The sequence below is a fragment of the Alligator sinensis genome, unplaced genomic scaffold (genome assembly GCF_000455745.1).
Source record: "Alligator sinensis unplaced genomic scaffold, ASM45574v1 scaffold1102_1, whole genome shotgun sequence".
NCBI lineage: Eukaryota > Metazoa > Chordata > Crocodylia > Alligatoridae > Alligator > Alligator sinensis.
Window position 1 is genome coordinate 1,025,824 of NW_005842342.1, and position 21,224 is coordinate 1,047,047.

Genomic DNA, 21,224 nt, shown 5'->3' on the forward strand with positions numbered 1-21,224 from the left:
CCTAGCCCTACCATCTAGTGTATCTACTACTCCCCCAGCTTGGTGACTGTATGCAGACTTGCTGAGGGTGCACTCCATCCCATCTTCTAGATCATTGATCAAGACACTGAAAAAAACTTGCCTCAGGACTGGCCCCCTGGAGCACGCCACATGATACGCGCTGCCAAGTAGACATCTTCACATTCCTTGCTAGCTGCAACTCCAGTTGCACTTTGGCCTTCCTGTTTTCATCCCTGCATGCCTGAGTTAATACTCTTATATTCTTCCCTAGTCATTTGTCCAAGCTTCCACTTCTTGTAAGCTCCCTTTTTGTGTGTTTTAGCTCACTGAAGAGTTTGCTTTTAAGCCAAGCTGGTCTTCTGCCATACTTGCTAGTCTTCCTGTGCATTGGGATGGTTTGTTCCTGCACCCTCAATAAGGTGTCTTCTGTAATCTTTGTGAATTGAGTGGCACCCAATTTCAAAAACTAGGTAGTGAGGTTAGGGGGACTGGCAAAGTAAGGACAAGCCTGAGTTTGTACTTATCTACTCAGCTTATCTGTTTACTACCTCATACTTCTCTTTTCTCCTTGCAACTTGAGGCACCCTGCAGAGGATTTGGTGGCACCCCAGTGTGCCAGGCAGGGTGCCCTGGTTAAGAATCGCCAAGTTACAGGAAAAAAATAAGGAAAGGAAAACAATTCATGCTATTGATTTTGATCTTGCACAGTCATCCAAAAAGTGGGCATACAGAACTGTCACTTTAGCCTACAATCTTAATGTACTGTTGAAATGTTTTAATAGGATAGGACTGGAAGGGATTCATCTGAGTTATCAAGTCCAGGCCTCTGTTATTTTAGGCAACTACATCGTATTATCATGTTCATACACTGAAGATGCTCTGTCATAAAAGTAGGAAGGATTGCTGTCTCCAGCATTTCTCCAGCTTTTCTGTTGGTTCATTTCATTGGTAATACAGTATAGAAGATGTGTACAGAAACTTTTAAGTCTTAATACATCTAACGCAGAAAGAAACCAGGAAGATATTTGACAAGTTATGCAAACTTACAGAAAAAATTATCTTTCTCTCCCTATGTAGCTTGAAAGAGATGCATATGTGCAAGCACTAGCAAGATTTACCTTACTTACTGTGAGTTCTGGTATTACTGAAATGAAACAGAAGAACATTGATACAATAAAAACACTCATTACTGTGGCTCATACAGATGGAAATTATTTGGGAAATTCCTGGCATGAGGTACAAGAGCAATTCATTTTTAAACTGTAAGAAAATGTATTATATATGGAAATATTTTCATATTTTTAATGTAGCATTATTGATAATGTATCCACATATACAGTATGCAGTATATGTAAAACCTGTTGTATAGGCTTACATAGTTTAGCCTAATTCTAAAGCTCTTATGTAAATAAAGTTGCAGAATTGGGTCCAGGTTATATAAGATGAATCCTGGTTTAATTATTTGGCCGCAGGTACATTTGTTTTTAAGTAACTTTTACTAGCACAGTTCACTTTTTATAAATATTTTCAAATCTACTTTTTGCTGAGATATGGCTTCTGAATTTGTTTCATTTAGATACTAAAATGCATCAGTCAGCTTGAGCTGGCACAACTGATTGGAACTGGAGTAAAACCTCGTTACATCTCTGGAACAGTACGAGGTAGGGAAGGTTCTTTTACTGGAACAAAGGACCAGGCACCTGATGAATTTGTTGGCCTTGGTCTAGGTGAGTAATACTGAATACTAAGCACTTAGCTTAGTATATACTTGTCTGAATTTGTTCAGATGTGATTCAGGAAAGCTTGTTTTCAGATTGTGGTTGTCTGGAGACCTTTTAATATTAATCCATCTAAGTATTTTATGCGGTTGCTAATAAAAACTAAGATACTTGCTCCAAAATTGAATATTCTTTGTAATGCTACCTAGCTGGCAATGGGAGAGTTACAAATGTCATAAAAATTAAATGTAATTAAAAAAAACCCCTTAGAAGTAATTTTGAAGAGAAAGTTAAGTACACCGTAACTGTATAATTTTGACAGACCTAACTGTTACAGGAGCAGACCACTGAATGTAGATTAAAGATGTTGCCCTGTTGTAGATCTCAGTGAAAAGTCAGCAGAGTTCATTAACTTAAATCATTGATTATACTGGTGATTAATGTACAGTAAATAGTTGAAATCAGATCCTTTATTTTGTTGTTAACCGATTACTACCCGTTTCTTTATTGATTGGTCTGAGAGCAAAACTTAATTTTTATTGGTGAGATGGTTTTCCAAATTTTTCATTTTCACATTGATGAAAATGTATAGCTACTCACAGAGCTGTAGTTTTGTAACAGTATGGCATCTTAAGTTTAGTCAGGAATGATCTTGCCTTGAGCAGAAGTTGAATTATGTGACCTCCTTCTGAGGTCCCTTCCAGCCCTGCTAATGATCTTTATTGTTAAATTAAGTAAAATAGTATGTAAGAACAATTTGTGCTTATTGAAAATGAAAGTCCTTGAATTTATACTTTTCCATGATGCACAGAAACCCAAGTTTAAAATGAACACTATATTTGAATAGATACATCACTAATTATCTCTGTGTGGAAGAATGTAATGTGAACAACATTATGCATTATGGAAGCAACGAACTATTTTTATTTTTTCTTACAATTAGGATACCACTTATGCTCCTTGCATATACACAGTACCATTAACCCAAGTATCTGGTATTATTTGTACATGTGATGTCAAGTGCATCTGTTGAGATGCCTAATTAGCTCTGCATCTGCATGTGTGGCTCTATTAGGGCCACAGTAAACTAATAAACTCTGCCACAGATTAGTACTTGTACATTCAAGTCCTATACTGCTGTGGAGTGTTTTTAGTGTGGAGCACTGCACGTGTAGACGCTGACCCAGCTGGCTGGGGCACAAGGGTGCTTCAGTGTGGGGGGCTGCCTGCTAGCAGCCCTGGCACAATAGGTGCTGAAGTTTTATTGCTGTACATTAATAGCATGTGTAGGCTCACCCACTATCTGGTAAAAGCGGTGAGCATCACTTACAGCAGTCATAATTCTCTTGCTAGCTTCTCTGGCCTTACTCTTTAGCTACTTGTTACTGTCTGGATTTAATCCTAGTCCTTGTTCCTTAGGCCTTCCTGCCTCCTCACCCAGCTTTCTGCATGGCTCCCTCTGTAATGTGCCTTCATTCTATCACTTAGCTAAGGCGTTTCATGAGGGGAAACCTTGCTCTTTTCAAATACCATATTTTCTTAAAACAGAACACCCCTAGATAAAACAGTATTGTTTTTGAAAGCCAAAAATGCTTGATATGAACAGTTTCTTTCTGTAAAAAGTGTAGAAGGATGAAATATTTTAGAATCCTAGACTACTTTTAAAAACATGTATATATGGATCCCCACTGTGGTGCTATTTTTAGTTATTAGATTTTGTGAGTTTCCATGGTTCTCACCTGACTGAAAATACATTTTCCCAACTTTGGAATTCACCCTGCATTCATTCATGGAAAAAGAAGATTGAGAATGTGGGGAATTAAAAGAAAGCACTCATATTTTTCTCACTGACAAATTATGGAGTAGGACTTTTTTCTTGTAGGAAAAGAAATTCAGAAATAACGTTTTTATTTTTATTTTATTTTTTTAAAATGGCTTGTCATTGAATTTTATCTTTTCTTAATGGAGTGTTTTACAACAAAACAAATAACCTTCGTGTTGCATTGTCTGTAGTCGGTGGCACCTCAGTAGAGGTACCCTGGCAGTATTAACTCTGTGTTTTGTATTGTGCTGAAATCTTTAGAAACTTTCCTAATAAAAACTTAAGAATCCTAATTTAGGATCTTTATATTTTTAAAAATAGTGGTTTTCTGTCCTAATGTGTTTATTAGTTTGGTCAGTTAATTTTCCCTCTGGTGGTAGGTAGGAGTATGGGCAGGCATTCATTTAAAGCACTCCAAATTCCTGTCCAGTTTAGAGTGCTTCAGCACAGTGCAGATGGGAGCCCTTCCTTTGGGATACTTCGAAAAGGCTGTGAAGTCATGCAGCAGCAGTGCTCTCTAGCCAGGGAACCAGAGAGCAGGGATCTCTGAATACTTCTTGACCTATGGTCCTCTGAGGTTCCCACGGTCAGCCAGGAACCCTTTTTGTTTGTAGCGTGTCAGAGGCACTTGGAGAGCTTCACACTGCACATTTGTCCATGGCCTATGGTGCATTGTTTAAGGAAGCTGTGTGATTTGTTTCCATCGTTCATGGTGTGGTACCCCACTACCAGTCTAGACAGTTCTTTTCGCTTGATCCGAGTGGAATGTGCAGATTCCCTCATGATGTCCCCACAACCTCCTATCACTTGCTGTTTAGTTTTGGCACCAAAGCTCCAAAAGAATCATTTTAAAGAGGGAAACGAATAAAGTATAATGTTAATTGCACCACAAGCATCTTTCTTGTCTATCTTTGGAGGTATTTGGGGGAATTTTGCTGGTAACAGACATGGGTACCAGGAGAAGAAACTTCTTTGAAGCAAGATGGGGAATCAACCCAGCAAAAGGCTGTTCAAGGAGATTATCAGCTCCTGTCAAGAAGGGAGGGAAGAATTTAGTCAACTTGCATTCTTTTGTAAATGCAAATACATTCAGTTCTTGAAATACTGACAGTAGTGTTCTCCTCTTTTTCTTCTTCCCATTACCCTACCCCTTATTTTCAATTTCACGCACTCTCTCTCAGTTGGTGGGAACGTGGACTGGAAACAAATAGCAAGCATACAGGAATCCATTGGAGAAACTAGTTCCCAAAGTGTTGTTGTTGCTGTAGACAGGTACAGTACCTTTCTTATTCTAGTATCTCATCAGGTCTTTGGGCTATATATGAATCCATTGTATGCACATGTAGGAAATATAAATAAAGTTTATTTTGTTTCCAAGTGCTTTCACACACAGTCTGCTTACTGCTATGCTCAGGTATATTTGCTGACTGAAGTTGCTTAAAGGAAAAGGCAGACGAGGGGGAGGATAAGGAAAGTTAAGAATATAAACTATAGAGGAAGTGTTTGTGTGTTTGTTTGTGTGTTGTATGATGTTGCCGTATAAGAGCTGGAGAGCTGAAACTACTGGCAAAACCCCAGTTTTCTCAACCCATTTACATTGTTACTCTGTGCAATCAGTGTCTAACTGGTTGTTAAAGTTTTGATGGTTGCATTTCAGTCTGAATCCTGGAAATGCTTGCAGAATGCTAAGCATAGTTGGCAAGACTGCCCATTTAGTAAGAGATGTCTTGGGTTCTGTGGATTTAGCAGATTTTATATAGAACTTTGTCACTAGAAATGTTGCCACCATTTTTTTATTTTTCCCAGTCTAAAATACAGTAATGGAAAATTTTCAAGAAAACAGGGGTGGAATATAGCTTCCACTAGTATATCTTTATAATTTTCATATATACAAAGTTTGTACACCCAGACATTTGTAATTCTTCAGTTTGTTTAAAAAATTACCAGGGCTTTTTAGGATTGTATAAAAAGTGTTGGATAGTTAACTTTTTATGTATATTCAGGTTTGTTACTAGTCAAATTCTTCTAAAATACCTCTGTATATACTACCTATACCTTATTAGATTTATAGTATTCTTCCATAGTTTTACCCCGAGCAGTGCTGCAGTTTTTAACTGGTACAGCTACGTGTTTTGGCAAATATTAAATGTTGTTCATAAATCTTAAAAAAAAAAAAAAAAAAAAAAAAAAAAAAAATGATCAAAGTCTTTCTGCTTTGTGGTGTACCGGAAAGTGCTTCCTGGTGTATATTTTATGTGTTGTTGTTCTGTATATGCTACCTTCTTATGAAACTCTCTCGGGGGCAGAGATCAAAAAATTGTATGAAGTACTGCCTCACATTTTTGATGTGCCTGCTTTTGAGAACTCGGCTATCATGAAATATGGCAGTGAAACTTTTTTCATAACTTTATTTATGATGCTAATGGTTGTAAATAGTTCTGGTATTAAAAAATAACTTTTTAAAATGGAAACCATTTCATTTAAGATTATTAATAAACTCTTTTATAAACTGTGAATTTTGCAGAATATTTACAGGATCTACCAGGCTAGATGGAAATGCTATTGGTAAGTTGCATCATTTCTTCCATTAGCTACAAAGTAGCATTCTGATAACACTAATAAATAATGTTAAATAAATTCTGTGATTTATTTAACAGTGGATTTTGTCCGCTGGCTTTGTGCTGTATCTATGGATGAACTGCTGTCTGCTACCCACCCGCGAATGTTTAGTCTGCAGAAAATAGTGGAGATTTCTTACTACAATATGGGCCGGATAAGACTACAGTGGTCAAGAATCTGGGAAGTCATTGGAGATCACTTTAATAAGGTACTTTTGCCACTTGTTCCATCAGTTATAAGCTGTTTTTAAATTAAGTTCTCTCAACTTAAACTGAGCATAATTTTTTCAAATTAATTTCTTTTGTCTCTGTTCTGCAAGGTCGGTAAACACAGTACCAAAGAACAATGAATAAGGAATACAAAAAGCTTATAGAAAGCTACAGCCATCTACTACTCTGTTAGACCACATTGGAACTAGGAGGTGCTTCAGTTTAACAGGCCTTATATACATAGCCAACAGTATAAATTTACCAACTTGTTACTCATAGATCTTTAATGGCAACCTCAGTTGTTCATGTACTGTTTTTATTGGGTTTTGTAAAGGAGGTGTGTAGTTTTAACTCAGATTTGGTTATTTCTTGTATTGAGGGTTTTTTTTCTAAACTGTATGTCATCTTTGCCTTCTATGTGTTGAATTCAGAATTTTGATGCATGTTTAAACATTTCTGTTCTTACTGTTCCGCTTTCAAATGTAAAGACAATTCAGTACTCGTCCTAAAAATACAGTGTTAATACTGATGTTCAGTTCCTGCTTCTGTACTACTAGGTTGGATGCAATCCCAATGAAGATGTAGCTATTTTTGCAGTAGACTCATTAAGGCAGCTATCAATGAAGTTCCTAGAAAAGGGAGAACTTGCTAATTTCCGGTTTCAAAAGGACTTCTTAAGGCCATTTGAACACATAATGAAGAGGAACAGGTAATAGTATGCAATTTTAACTTAGGGTCATGAACACCAATTTTTTGGAACCAGCTACCTTGTTTAAAGTATTTTGTGTGAATTTAAATCACTCCATAGTAGAAAGTATAAAATGTGTAATCAGTAGTTCAGCTGGGTTTGAATTACTATTTATTCTTCATATTTTTAATAACTTAGGTCTCCTACCATTCGAGACATGGTTGTACGGTGCATAGCACAGATGGTGAATTCGCAGGCTGCCAATATTCGCTCAGGCTGGAAGAATATTTTTTCTGTGTTTCATTTGGCTGCATCAGATCAGGATGAAAGTATAGTAGAACTTGCGTTTCAGACTACAGGACACATTGTCAGTGAGTACTGATGCATAATTTACACACACCCCTACGGATTGTCTCGGTGAAAGCAATTGAGACTTTCCTTTAGTTAATTGTAACTTTATTACATTTTTGCAATCAGAAGAACTCTTAAATACTTGTTGAAGCAATGTGTTTCTCAGCTTTCACTCTGTTTATGATTTTACCAAGAATGTATGCTTTTAAAAGTAGTACAGTAATCTTGTCATCTGTATTTCTAATCTAAATCATATTTTTAAAGTTTTTATAACTGAGTTCTAAATATCTCTTCTTGACTTAAAAGTCAAGCATTGGATTATTTTTGACAATTTACATTTTTGATTGGGAGTTTAATGTTTTTGTACAGCAAATATTCTTCTTTGATTTTGCCACATACCTGTTACCTGTCTACTCTACCACTTACCTCCTGAAGTTGTCTTGTCTAAGTCTGTAAGGTTTAGCAGAAGCTACTAGGGCTGTTGAGACTATGATTTAATAATCTTGGCTTTAGGCACTGAATGCTGTGAGGATTATTTGTGCAGCTTGATAGTGTTGCTTTCTAGAAGGTAGTTAAAGTTCATTGATGCTGGTTTGTATATTTATCAAATGTAGAATCATCCAAAGTAGGACTAAAAGGATCTTGGGAGGCCAGCTAGTCCAAACTCCTGCTCAAGGCACAGTCATCCCTTTCTGAGCTATCCTATACAAGACTGTCTAACCCAGTGGTTGTCAGCCAGGGTGTGCCACAAGACCTTTCCAGAGGTGCCACCAAACTGGCACCTCTGCTGGTTGAAATGACCCCAGTTTCCTCCCCTGAGGCCTTCCCATGAGGCACAGGCCTGCCGTTGGGGTGGGGATGAATGGGGCACCTAGAGCAGCCCCTGGGATCATGCACTGCTGTATGTTCCTTGGCAGCAGCCCAAGTCCATGTAGCTATAGCACTCGTGTTTAAGGGAAAGCTGCTCTTCTCCCTCCCTCCCCTCCCCCTCCATCACAATCTCTGCAACACTGCAGGGGCAGGGGCTGTCATGGGTTTGTGCTCTTCACAGGCTCCAGCTGAGCAGAGGGGCTATGCTCTTCCCTACCCCCCCCCCCCCCCCCCAAGCAACAGCTTCACTGTTAACCCTTTCACAACCAAATTAAGGGTTTTACAGCCAGGGTCTTTATGCAGATCACCAGTATCTGAGAGGGTTAATGGAGAAGTTGAATGAGGTTGGGACTCCACCCTGGGTCCCCACTGCAGCCTGCAGCCAATGAGTAAGCCCATGCTGTGGCAGGTAAGATGCTTCCTGGTCCTTCTACCCCCTTTTTCCTGCTCTTAGCACAACCCCCTCCCCATCCCCTCTGTGCCCTAGGCAAAGAAATAACTAGTTATGTGGCTGGACCAGTGGTTCTCAACTGGGGTGCCGCCAAATTCAGAAAAGTTTGTGGACGAGTGCTTCAAGTCTAAAAAGCTTGAAAACCACTAGTCTAACTTATCCTTAAAACTATACAAACAACCTTGTTGCACAGCCACTAGGTACATTATCCCAGGAGACCAAAACCCTCTAACCTGCCAGAGGTAAAGTAGGGAGAAGAGGTCACTGAATATCCTGCTGCAAGGACAGGAAGTGATTTGTTAAAATACACTCAAGATATCCAGGGAAGAGGGGTTTATGACTCCAAAGGAAAGCAACCCCAGCTCTCCCTCAGTCTATGCTGATTCTGACCATATGGTAAAATTTCTTCCTGATCCCAAATATGGCAGTTTAGTCTGACCCTGAGCAGAGGGGCAAGAGCCTGTAACTGTGAACCAAAATTTTTTAGCCCCAACAGGAGCATCAGCATAACCCAGTCAAAATCCCCAGCCTTGGCTGCAGCCAACACCCAATGCTTCTGAGGGAGGTGAACAACCCCCCCGATACCTGTAGCAATAGCAGAGGTGAAGGTTCTTTCCTGACCCCATGCAGAAACCAACAAAGCGCAGAAGCATGGGAAAAGCTATTCTGCTGTACAACTTGGAGACTGTAGACATAACCCCATGCGCCACACACCCTAATAAACCTACTCCACTCGCAATGTCAAGCCTTTGCTGTGCATCCTACTCTATGCAGTGACAGAACAAATGTTCTTTTTCTTCATAGTAGTACTTCAGATGTTTGACTACCATATTAGGTGACTAACATTTGATGACTTCCAGCAGTCCCCTCTTAAGGAACTTTTTCACAAGCTGAGCATGTCTCTTTCAGTCTCTCCTTATGACTCGCCTTCCAGGCCCTTTATCATTTTGGCCTCTCTTAAACCTGTCTTTGGACTTTCCTTAACTTGAGCATGAGCCTGAATTGATTCAATCTTTTCTGGTCAGTCTAACCTGCCTAGATTGAATCAGTTTGCAAATGCACAAACATTCCCTCTGGACTGAGGAAATGCAGGAACATGCCTGCAGTGGCTCAGGCTAGAAGCTGGGGTTGCTAAAGCAGTCTTCTCTTTCCTTCCACAGTGCTGAACTGAGGTGGGGCATGGCCAGACCCAGGCAGGATGCTTTATTAGGGAAGGGTATAAACCCCCCACCCTGCCTGCACTGTCCCAGGTTTTTCCCTGCTCGTTGCTCAAGGGGCAGGAGTGTTGCCAGATGCTAGTCCCAGGGCACTCTGAAGCAAAGGGGGGGTGCAGTGTATGCATCTGTTCATGATACTGAGCTTTTCAATCTCCCTCTTCCTGTTTCTTCATACTGTCTGTAAACCTGACAGGTGAGGGAGCCAGCAGGGAGTTGATTACACAGCGTTTACCAGCCCATCAACAAAACAAAAGCCTCTCATTAGTTCAAGCTCTTCTTAAACCGCTTTTTCCAAGGAAGGAAGGAGGGACGTTACCAGCTGACCTACATACGTAGGGGCTGTGGGGCTGGGGTTTGTGCTGTGGGAGAGGGGAAGTGGGGGGGGGGAATCCCTGCTTGAGCAGTGAGGCAGGGAGCAGGGGAGGCCAGGCAGACCCTGCTGTGCCTGCAGTCTCTGCTGGAGCTCTGGCCAGGGAGCAGAGGGGTGGGGCCAGCTCTCTTCTCTGGAGCAGAGAGCACATCCCTGTCCAACCCAGGGTTGCAAAGCATCTGGGATGCTGGGGGACTCTGGTTTAACTTAAGCCAGGAAGGGGTCTGGGACAGACATTGCATAAACTGGTTTGACTCAGATCAGTTAAGTCTGATCTGACGTTCAACCAGGCTTATCGTAAACCAGTTTCAGCCATTTTGAAACTAGTTTATGTACACTGAACTTATGTTCTGCTACAGGTTTAAACCAGTTTCTGATCACTTAAACCGGTTTATGTATAATAAAGTTAGAGAAGTTAGACAAGCTTTCAGGTACAAAATTTTCTAGGAAGGAAGCAAATGTAGCTTAAATAAAATTACAGATGGAACAATCACTTTTCATTAATCCCCATACGTTAAAATTAAATTGAGAAGTGAGCGGTAAACCTGTGGAGCAAAGAGAAGCTTTCAGAAGTACTTACAGACTATGTAAAGAACAGTTATCTAAAACCTAATTCTATTTAAAAAAAATTTTAAGAGCCTTCATAAGGGAAGAAAGCTTTTATCACTGGTGGAACATGGAAAGGTTAGTAGAAGCACAAGTAAGTTATACTGAGCCATAAAGGAATTGTCTGTATTAAGTCCGCTGCTACTGAAGACCAGTGAAGTTAGAAATGCTTGTTCCCAGACTCCTTTTCTGCAGATACTAAGTATGTTTCCTTGGAGGAGAGTGAATTCAGAGATGGAATGGTGGTTCTGTGAAAAGTGTTACCATATTTGCCATAGTGTTTCAGTGCTTTGTTTCTGGAAGTACCTTCTGAATTTCAATGATAGTTTAGGTTTACCCATGTAATTCCCGTGTGAGTACTTTGTGCATTAGATGAGGTATATATCAGGTCCATTGTTTCTGATGGTTTTGTGAAGTGTTGATTGATTATAGTGACTGGAGACCGTTGACAAGTTTTGAATTTGTTGTTTAGTTGGGGTCTTGTTCCTCTTGCTTCATGTTTAATCAGAGGAGAGTGCCTCTAATGATGAGTTTGAGGTTAGATAGTGTTTAAAAGCTGAAGGCATAGGAGAGGGGGTGAATGTTTCTTTCGGTGTCTGATCCCTTCAGGTATAGCTTTTTTTAATTTAACATGACCTTTTCTTACAAATTCCAGTATAGGATAGTATGTGAAAAATGGGAGCTTGCAGCCAGTAGAGGTATTTGATTAGTTTTGTGTGAGGTAGGGATGACTCATTCAAAGAGCTGGTCTGTTGCTCTGGTGGGAGAGACTGTGACCAGCCAGCCTTGGTGGATACTGTTCTGCCCCTAGTAGAACAGCTCTAGAATATAGACAGAAAATAATAAATGCCACACTTTGTCACCTTTTTAATTTCTGGAGTCATTTAGTTGTGGCCTTTTGCTGTTTTGAACCACTACATTAGTTATGTATAAAACCAGGTTTATGGTGTCATTTAGGTGAATTCTTAATCTCAGAATTTTTAGTTTTTATACTGTGTTTTACACTTAGCAGAGCCATGCAGTGACAATCTTTTTTAATTGGGTTGTCACTTCTATTTCCCTTGTTTCCTATATTAAATTAATAGCTTGGCCTTTTGAAAATATTTTATAAAACATCTGAGATTTCCTTTAAAAATATTGAAGGGCATGTGTTAACTTTTGTATATCTGTATTTTTTCCAGCATTTGTATTTGAAAAGCACTTCCCAGCCACCATTGATTCTTTCCAGGATGCAGTAAAATGTTTGTCTGAATTTGCATGCAATGCGGCTTTTCCAGACACCAGTATGGAAGCAATCCGTCTCATTCGTCATTGTGCAAAATACGTTTCTGACAGACCTCAGGTATAGTCGATATTCACTGAATCACAAGAGTTTAATTGATATTATCATAATGTAAAAAAATATTCGCTCTAACCCTTAATAGTTTATCTCTAAATCTGTGAGGGAGAGACAACCAGGAGTGGATATCTTTGGTATAAGCTGTGGAAGGCTACAATTTTGTTGCAGTTTACTTGCTAGTTAGCTTTCTTAGGCCAAATTCCCACAGATCCCATCTCAAGGTGTGTTCCCTTTGCAGAAGCATCATTTCCAAACAGTAGATGGTGACATAAATATAGTATCAAATGCAAATTGTGGTGGTTCTTAACCACCAGGATGTTACTACAGGGGGAGGGGGAGTGGGTGACAGTTGGAACTAACGGGTAATTTACATTGAAAGTAAAAAATGGTTACATACCATCCATATTTTCAGGAAAATAACTTTTTCACATCTTTTTAATATCAGTCATTTAAAAAATGCAGTAATTCTATCTTTACCATGTTATCCTGTAAAGTAACGTATTGCCACATTGCTTATGGTATTATTTGCAAAAAAAAAAAGATGATTAGATATTTTTTCTAATTTAATATCCATCACAATTATTGAGTTTATTCAACATGTAAATGAGGCAGAACATGTAAACGATATTCATGTATCCTGTGGTTGTTTTAAAGGCTTTTAAAGAATACACAAGTGATGATATGAATGTCGCTCCTGAAGATAGAGTGTGGGTGAGAGGATGGTTCCCAATTCTCTTTGAGTTATCTTGTATCATCAATAGATGCAAATTAGATGTAAGAACCAGGTAACAATCTGTATTTGTAATTCACATTTTTTGGGGGGGGTTGTTCTATTAATTATGAGCTTTTACCTCTACTTAAATTTGGATTTTTTTTTCTGTTAACCAGTTTGGCCAAGTCTATTATTCTCATGTTTGATTTAATTGATACCAGTCTGGGAATAAAAATGCTACAGATATGTTAAACATGGTGAAACATTAAAAATAAAATAGAATGTAGATGATCTCCTTTTTACCACTTCAGATTTTTAATTGAGAAACACCCATTGCACATGGATATGGGTATGTAATATTATTGTAAAACAGAGGCCTACTGTGGTCCTGAGCTGCTTCTGATTTCTGCCTCTCTTTTCCTCCCCTCCCCCCCCCAATCTGTGATATTCAAACCTACTTCTAGTACCTGTTCAGGATCAGATGAATTCATTCAAGAACACAATAAATGAAGAGTGTAAAGCATTTTATTACTTTTAAAAACATTTTAGAATGTTTAAACAGAAAACCATAGCATTTCTCCATATATAATAATGTAAGGGTTATAAATTAGGCAAAATCATTCACTTCCAAAGTTGTTAGCAGTTCCTACCGTCAAACGTAAAAAAGCAGTTTTAAAGTTGATAGTACAGCACAGGCAGAAATTTTGACGCACTGGACTAACTGGGTAGATTAATCAGGTGCATGAAGTCTTTGTTCAGATAAAGAATTGAATTGGGTTAGTATCCATACTTTTTTTTTGGTAAATGTAAACAAAAAAACCCTGTCCTTTCCTGACATCCTGCTACTTGTCATTCCAGTTTAGCAGTTCTTCAGAATAGTTGGTTTTGTTGCATGCCAAACTTCTGTTTGCTTTTTATGTATTTGAATAAATGAGACTAAATAAGAAGTAGATGTCATTTTTAATAGACCCTAATGGCAGAATCCTGTAAAAACCTCTTCTAACTTTAACTAGTTCTGTCACTGTCTTTTTCAGGTTTTCCTTAAGTGTCCATTCAGCTGGGCTTAGTGCCTCAGTTGTGTATCCTTTTTTCAGTTAGAAAAGCTGTAAAGTTAAATTCAGTTTGGAATGCTCACAAGTCCCAGAATTATTTTTTATGTCCCTCCAACTTCTGAAAGGTTTCTTAAACATATATAAAAAAAAGCAGACTTTTATATCGGCATAATAAAAGTGAGTAGTAAGAAGAGTACAAATGGAGCATGCTTTAAAACCAAACCAACATACAACATGTTTCAACAGGATTCAGGGTTATCTGTGCCAGTGTTGGATCTTCTGTCGGCTCTGTTTCTTTATATGGCTCTTTAGATTTGGCCTTTTTTCATTTCAGGGGATTAACAGTAATGTTTGAAATTATGAAAACGTATGGCCATACTTATGAGAAACACTGGTGGCAGGATTTGTTTCGGATAGTCTTCAGGATATTTGACAACATGAAACTGCCAGAGCAGCAAACGGAGGTAAAAAAAAAGAAAAAAAAAGAAAAAAAAAAAAAAAGTGGTTAGGAAGGGAGAGATTGACGTAAGATTTATAATTAAGATCATCTCTGACCAGCAGCATAAAGGTGTACCTGAAGCATACGACTTGAGTGATCTGCTTGTTTCTAGAGCAGCTGTACTTGTGGTGTTGAACATACTTCAGATGTGTTCTTATTTTATTGCAAGCCACCTCTAACAATGAGAGATGATGGGCCCGTGTATTAGATTATATGCATCTTGAGTTGTAGAAGTAGAATTTGAGAACTCCTTTTACATCTTCCCCTTGTATATACAGGAGTCATGGGCTTCTGCTGCACCTTTGAGACTAGTAACAGAGCCAAGGTGTCCTCTCAGATACCATCTTACTCCTCAACAGGGATGAGGAGCAGAAAGTGGAAGTAGGGTGTTAACAAAGCCACAGAGCTCCCTCTTCCTTGATGGCACAGATAGAGCCTCTACCCATATATTTGAAGCTTTGGGGACTGCATTGCCACTTTTTCCCCCTAAAAGCATCAAAGCAAGATTTTTATCATGTTCTGGTAATCTGCTTGATTGGCTTTTCAGCGATACCACTTAATGTAACAGGTGTGACAAGTGAAAAACATAGTAAAAGTATCCAACTGCTTTTATGCTTTTTAATGCTATCAATAGGTTAGCAGAGGACAAGGAGAATAGTCTAAAACTAGTGCCTCCTATCTGCCCAGTTCACCCAGCATTGGATGTCACTGGATAGGATAGGATTGAAATGTAGCAGATAAATGGAGATAAAACTAGAAGTTAATAGTGTGTTCCGACTGAGCTAATAACCAACGGATCTCAAACAAGTGTATAGACATTAACTACCAGTTAAGATAAAACTTCCCCAGGAACTTTTACAATAGTACATAATTCACTATTCATTGTCTTTTTTTTCTTTCCCCACTAGAAAGCTGAATGGATGACTACTACTTGCAACCATGCACTTTATGCAATATGTGATGTATTTACTCAGTATCTAGAAGTACTTAGTGATGTCCTTTTGGATGATATATTTGCACAGCTGTACTGGTGTGTACAGCAAGGTAGGACCGTACCAATGTACATTATACAATGCTAACATTTTATTGTTGGGCACAAATAAACAAATGAACCATTTTTCTTCCAGACAATGAACAACTAGCACGATCTGGTACAAACTGCTTAGAGAATGTCGTCATTCTAAATGGTGAAAAGTTTACCCTAGAAATCTGGGATAAAACTTGCAACTGCATGCTGGATATCTTCAAAACCACAATCCCTCATGCGTAAGAGGACTTTCTCTTATAATAACATTTGTGAATTTTGGAAAATCATTTAAGTGGAGGTGATGGTTTATGGTTCAGTGGTTTGAAATCACTTAATATCTCGGGTGGATCACAAGAAAGCAGTGGTATTGTTCTTACAGTAATATTTTCATGTGTTTTTATTTTCCTTTTTTGCAGAACTGTTTTCTTTCTTGGAATATAGCAAATTCTTTAACAGTGTCTAGAGTACTCAGTGTACTTTTAACTTTACATAGAAAGTTAATACAATTTCATTAACCCTTGGTGTAACATGGAAGATGAAGATTATTATGATTTGATCAAAATTATTTAAGAAAAATAGGTTCTCCTGCTTGGATTGAAAAATCTTACTGAACAGCAGACCTTTTAGGGTTTTGTGAAGGGTTTTATCATAAGAGACCATATTTTATGAAATAAGTTAACTTTCTATTTATTGAGTGGTCTGGGAGGCCATATGAATAGTGATTTTGATCTCCATATAATACAAATATATTGCCCACATTTGAATCCATTTATTAGCAAGCTATAAAGGTCAAACCAAAAGGAGTTAGTAAGATATTTGTAGGGATTTTAAAGTAGGCATAAAAAGGCATACATGTATTCATTTGTTCCCTCCTGTAGTCTGTGAATCTTCTTGGGACCAATGGGTGCTTACAGACATGGGAGGAAAAAAATGCCATGTCTTTTTCATCACCCCACGTGCCTTTCAGTTCCCCCAAGTTTTAAAGCTTAGTTTCAAGGGTTGGCAACATTTTTGGACAGAATGCCAAAAAACGGCAGCAACCTCAACTTGTAAGATGTTGGCATGCCAGGGTCGGATGGCTGGGGAGCTGCGAGGGGCCTGATCCTTGTTATGACAGTGGAGCCCCAGTCTCTTCCCTGCCATCCACCCTGAGGCATGCTTGCCAAGCAAAATGCCTTTGCATGCCATGTTCTGTACACCTGTACTGGGGTTGCCTTACTCCAGTTTAGTTTAATTCACCTATTTATCAGGTAGGCAAATAATTAATTTCATAGCTGCTTATTATCTTAATTTATGGCCAATTTAAGGTTCTCTTCACTGTGTATTAATGATGTATTTAATTTTGAAGAGTTGTATAATGTTTTGTAGTTTCCTTTTTAATCTCAGATTTATGGGATTTTGTTTCTGACTGGACAGGCTTTCCAGGGATGCTAAGTCTTTTATTCTTCCATAAATTGTTTTATTCTTCATTTGCTGTCTCTGATTAATCAGAGCAGCTCTGATTATTCATCTGAGCTATTCCTGGCTGAAATGTTTTCACTGAAACTTTTTTTTCTTTTCAATGGGACGTGTTTGACTTCCCAGAGGAAATGTACCTCTGTTTCATCAATGTTTTTTACATGCACGCTTTCTCTACCAGGTATCATCTGCCTCTCATTCATGTTCCTGAAGAATCATGATGCCTTTTTGTTTTCCTCTTCTCCAAGCTGGGGCCTTTCTTATCCTCACAGCCTTCAAAGAGCCTCAGTACTCTTCTCTTTCTATTCTTACAGTGTACCTCTGATGTCAGTTTTTGAAAGCTGCTGTATTACCTGACAGTGAGGATAACAAGCCCTGTCTGCTTTACTGAGTAGCTTCACATATGTTGTCTTCTTCTCCCTTACTCTCCAAACTCTGGGAAATGAGACCTACAGTGTTTATACTGTACTGAGTTGAAGTGCAGGGAGAAGCAGTTTGCACAGTTCTATATTTTGTTGCTTCAAGCAGCCTTGAGGTGGTTAAAAATGAGTGTAATTTTGCATACGAGACTGATGGTAGTAAGTATTTTCCAGTGTACACCCTGAAACTGGTTCTCTAGTACGAATTTAGCTTGTTGTAGAACCAGACAGCATTGCACTTCACACTCGTGTTGACGCATCACTCCTATAAAAACTGTGCTATATATATTACATTTTATATATCACTAATGGAAATGGTGAAGACATTGTAATGGCCCCATAAATTTTTCCTGTACAGTACTGGATTTGGTCAGTGCTTGAGAAGCTATTTTTATTTTTTTCAAAGGTAGTTAACCCTGAAAAATACTATTTGCCTGTTGTCAAAAAACTTTCATAGGCAAACTTAAAACGGTTAGAATTTGATGTAAAAGTCATGTGGTTGAATAGTACTCCAGACATTTGGACAAAGTCAGTGAGGCCTTAAGAGTTGAGACTTTTTAATGCACCGCTGTCTTGACTGCTTTTATAGAAAGCTACTCTGCCTTTGCTCCTGTATTTACAGTGTGGGAACAGTAGAAATATTCTGCTCTAGAATTTAGGGATTACAGACGTAACCCGATACACCACACACCCTAATAAACCTACAGTGCTTGCAATTTCAAGCCTTTGCTGTGCATCCTGTACTATGCAGTGACAGAACAAATGCTCTCTTTCTTCATAGCAGTCCTTCAGATATTTGACTACCATGTTAGATAACTACCATTTGATGACTACCACCAGTCCCCTCTTAAGCAACTTTTTCACAAGCTGAACATGTCTCTTGTGGAAATATTCTGCAACGCAGCCCACCATGAATGTCCATAAACATGCTACTTGAGTATCAGCAACATTTGGAGTCTTGGATAGATGTTTTCTTTGTTACAAAGCACAAGAAATAATAGTTTATGCAGTGCATAGCATGAAATTTTAACTGCACTGGCTTTAATCATGTCTACACTAGAGGAATTACCAAGTACTATATATTGCCATTTTGCTGCTTGATCAGGTTCAGTTGCTAGCTCTACCATGGACTTGTTTTGTTCATATAATTTCTGTACACTTGAGTACTTCTATTAAATGGAGATACAAATACTACCTTTCTCCCACTTTGTCTCGTCTGTCTGGCATGACAGCTCTTCAGAGAATACTGCTATGTGCACTGTGCTTGGTGTAGTCAGTTAGAATATGATCTCAGAAAATTCAACCACAGCTGTACTTGAAAGAACTCACCACTAGGATGAGACTTGAAGCATGAAATAATTCAAGTGGCTTGGGATCATAATATGGAATTTGTGTAGGAAACTGCTTTTACTACTGCTGTCACATTTACAATATAATAGTGTTAATGGTTACAAAATGCATGATTTAAACTTTCTATAATTAGAAAAGAATGAAGTATTATACCTTAATTTCCTGCTTAAGTACAATAACATTTTATTTAAAGTTCATTTTTCTGAAAGTGTCCATTTAAAGAGCATATTTCCAACTCTACCTTGTTTTTCTTTTAGTTTCCATTTTATAGTTTGTCATTTTTGGCTGCTTGCAGACATTTAAAAAAAACAAACAAATAAACGGAGCTTTACTTTAAACTCCACGTGCTCCCGCACCAAGCCCAGCACATATCCAGAAGAGGTGGTGAATTAGTTGGGCCTGGCTTGCCTGACATCTATATAGATCAGGCACTTCAGTGGGGCTTTTTTGGCACTTTTATCTAATAACTGATTGAATTAGCTTTAGATAACATTGCCAAAAAGCCCAGCTGAATCACCTGATCTATACAGATGCTGCGGAGTCGGGTCAAAGTAATGCACTACTTCTTTTGGTAAAGTGCATTCTTTTTTGTTTGTTCGTTTGTTAGTTTGTTTTTTAACATCTGCAAGCAACCTTTGTCTACCAGTAGTAAAAACAGCACATCCTTGGAATACAGATGCATCTCTGGTATGCAGTGTCTGTCTTTAATTTGTATTTCAAGACTGCTCAGCATTTCCTATTTGTGTTTCCAAGGTTGTTGACTTGGCGACCCGCAGGTGGAGAGATTGGCCCTGTATCTCCGTCTGATGTGAGAGAAAAACAGATGGTATGTTTTGTAAAATGAAAAAAAAATACTTTTAAAGCTTTCAAGAGTTTGGATCAAACATGTTTGTGTGGAACAAAGGAAAATGTGCTTAGAGTAAACCCACATTTTGATTTGATTTAGTTGGAAGTGCTCTCATAGATTGCTTTGAAAATCACCCAGTCACCAAGGAACTGGAAAACCAGTAGTTGATGCAGCATTCCTCACGTATAGAGTACTGGTAGGATTCTTTGAAAATTAACATTGTGTATAGTGAAGAATTAGTTAATCTTTATAGTTAAGCATAATAAAAATCCATAACATTAGAAGACCTTAGAACTCAAGTGATTATAGATTTAGGCTTTCTCTCAATGTTTAGAAAAAAACTAATCTTTCAGTTTTTTTAATGTATGTTTGTAGCCCATCTAAACTCACAGCCTTGGCAGTATTAGCCACTGGTTCTTAACCTTTTTAGACTCAAGACACCACTCAGAAAATGCCAGGTCTTAGCTTTGGCTCGTGTTTTTACTACAGAAAAAATAGAGTTCTTTTGTTGCAAAGAACTCAGACTCCAGTGGCTGTGTCCACATGCAGGGGCATGTGCTTTCACTGTCTCAAATCGTGCCACTACTTTGTGCCTCAGCACTCGCCCCTGCACGTGCGCTTTGTTGTGGGAAACATTGCCCTGCTTTGGGCAAACTGCCTTTGCCCAGCTCCTCCCAGCTGCCAGTATGCTACAGCAGCAGGGGCACAAATGGAGCAGTAGAGATGCTCTGACTGGCAGCCAGAGCTCTCGCTCAAGGACCAAGCCTCCCTCTGTTCTGGCACACACCACTTTTGCGTGCTCGGCATTGGGATTTTTCCCAGCACTTTTTTTTTTTTTTTTTGCTACCAGGAAATCCTGGTAGCCGACTTTGCTTTCATGCTGCAAATTTGCAAGGTGGGGCATGTTTTAATATTTCGCGTGTGTGGTTTGTGGCACCATAAAGTGGTTTGTAGCATCACAAATTACACATGCCTGCACATCTGGAAACGGACAGTGGGTCAGAATGCCTTTTACACTGTGGATTCCTATTTGAAATCTCTGGGTTTATTTTGTGAATCACGTGTAGGTATTAGTACACCTAAAAGTGCTAACATTGCACAGCACCATTAAAAGGATCTTGCAGTACCCTTGGGTGCTGTTTGTTGCAGGCTGAGACAAGTCGAACACTAACAATAATTAAATAGTTTGGATAAATCTTAGTTATTGAATGTTTAAAATGAGTGGAAGTTAAATGCATGTAAAAATGCCCTCTTTCATAGTTTCTACTACTACTTAGGAGGAGAAAATGTCTTCAGGTTTTGCAAATACTCCCTTCCAGTTGTTCCTACAAGTGCTTATAATGCAATAAACTTCATAATACTGGATATTTTTTATACACTCTTACTTTATAAGTATACACAGTTCTAAAGAGAAGCTGTTTGGTGTTTGACAACCTGGTGGTGGTCATAGGCATTTGATGCTTTTGTTTAATTCCTGCGAAGGATGAAGTAAATATTGTAGTCTCAAATTTGTTTGTGTTGAACAAAAGTAGTCAGATGTTGGTGTGTTGAAACAAATTACTTAATTTGGGGTTTGGAAGGAATTTTACCCCATGGTTAG

The 21,224-nt window shown here is 38.6% G+C and overlaps 1 protein-coding gene across 1 annotated transcript in view; it reads left to right on the forward strand.

The window, feature by feature from the left end:
* Positions 1 to 21,224, forward strand: part of ARFGEF1 (ADP ribosylation factor guanine nucleotide exchange factor 1) — a 104,667-nt gene that overhangs the window by 76,129 nt on the left and 7,314 nt on the right. Inside the window, exons 21-33 of the mRNA XM_025210221.1 lie at positions 1,078 to 1,236; positions 1,577 to 1,727; positions 4,722 to 4,812; positions 6,065 to 6,105; positions 6,198 to 6,367; positions 6,926 to 7,077; positions 7,255 to 7,427; positions 12,103 to 12,263; positions 12,915 to 13,045; positions 14,359 to 14,488; positions 15,432 to 15,567; positions 15,651 to 15,789; positions 19,531 to 19,603. Coding sequence (XP_025066006.1) covers positions 1,078 to 1,236; positions 1,577 to 1,727; positions 4,722 to 4,812; positions 6,065 to 6,105; positions 6,198 to 6,367; positions 6,926 to 7,077; positions 7,255 to 7,427; positions 12,103 to 12,263; positions 12,915 to 13,045; positions 14,359 to 14,488; positions 15,432 to 15,567; positions 15,651 to 15,789; positions 19,531 to 19,603 — 1,707 coding nt within the window. The remainder of the gene's footprint in view (positions 1 to 1,077; positions 1,237 to 1,576; positions 1,728 to 4,721; positions 4,813 to 6,064; positions 6,106 to 6,197; positions 6,368 to 6,925; positions 7,078 to 7,254; positions 7,428 to 12,102; positions 12,264 to 12,914; positions 13,046 to 14,358; positions 14,489 to 15,431; positions 15,568 to 15,650; positions 15,790 to 19,530; positions 19,604 to 21,224) is intronic.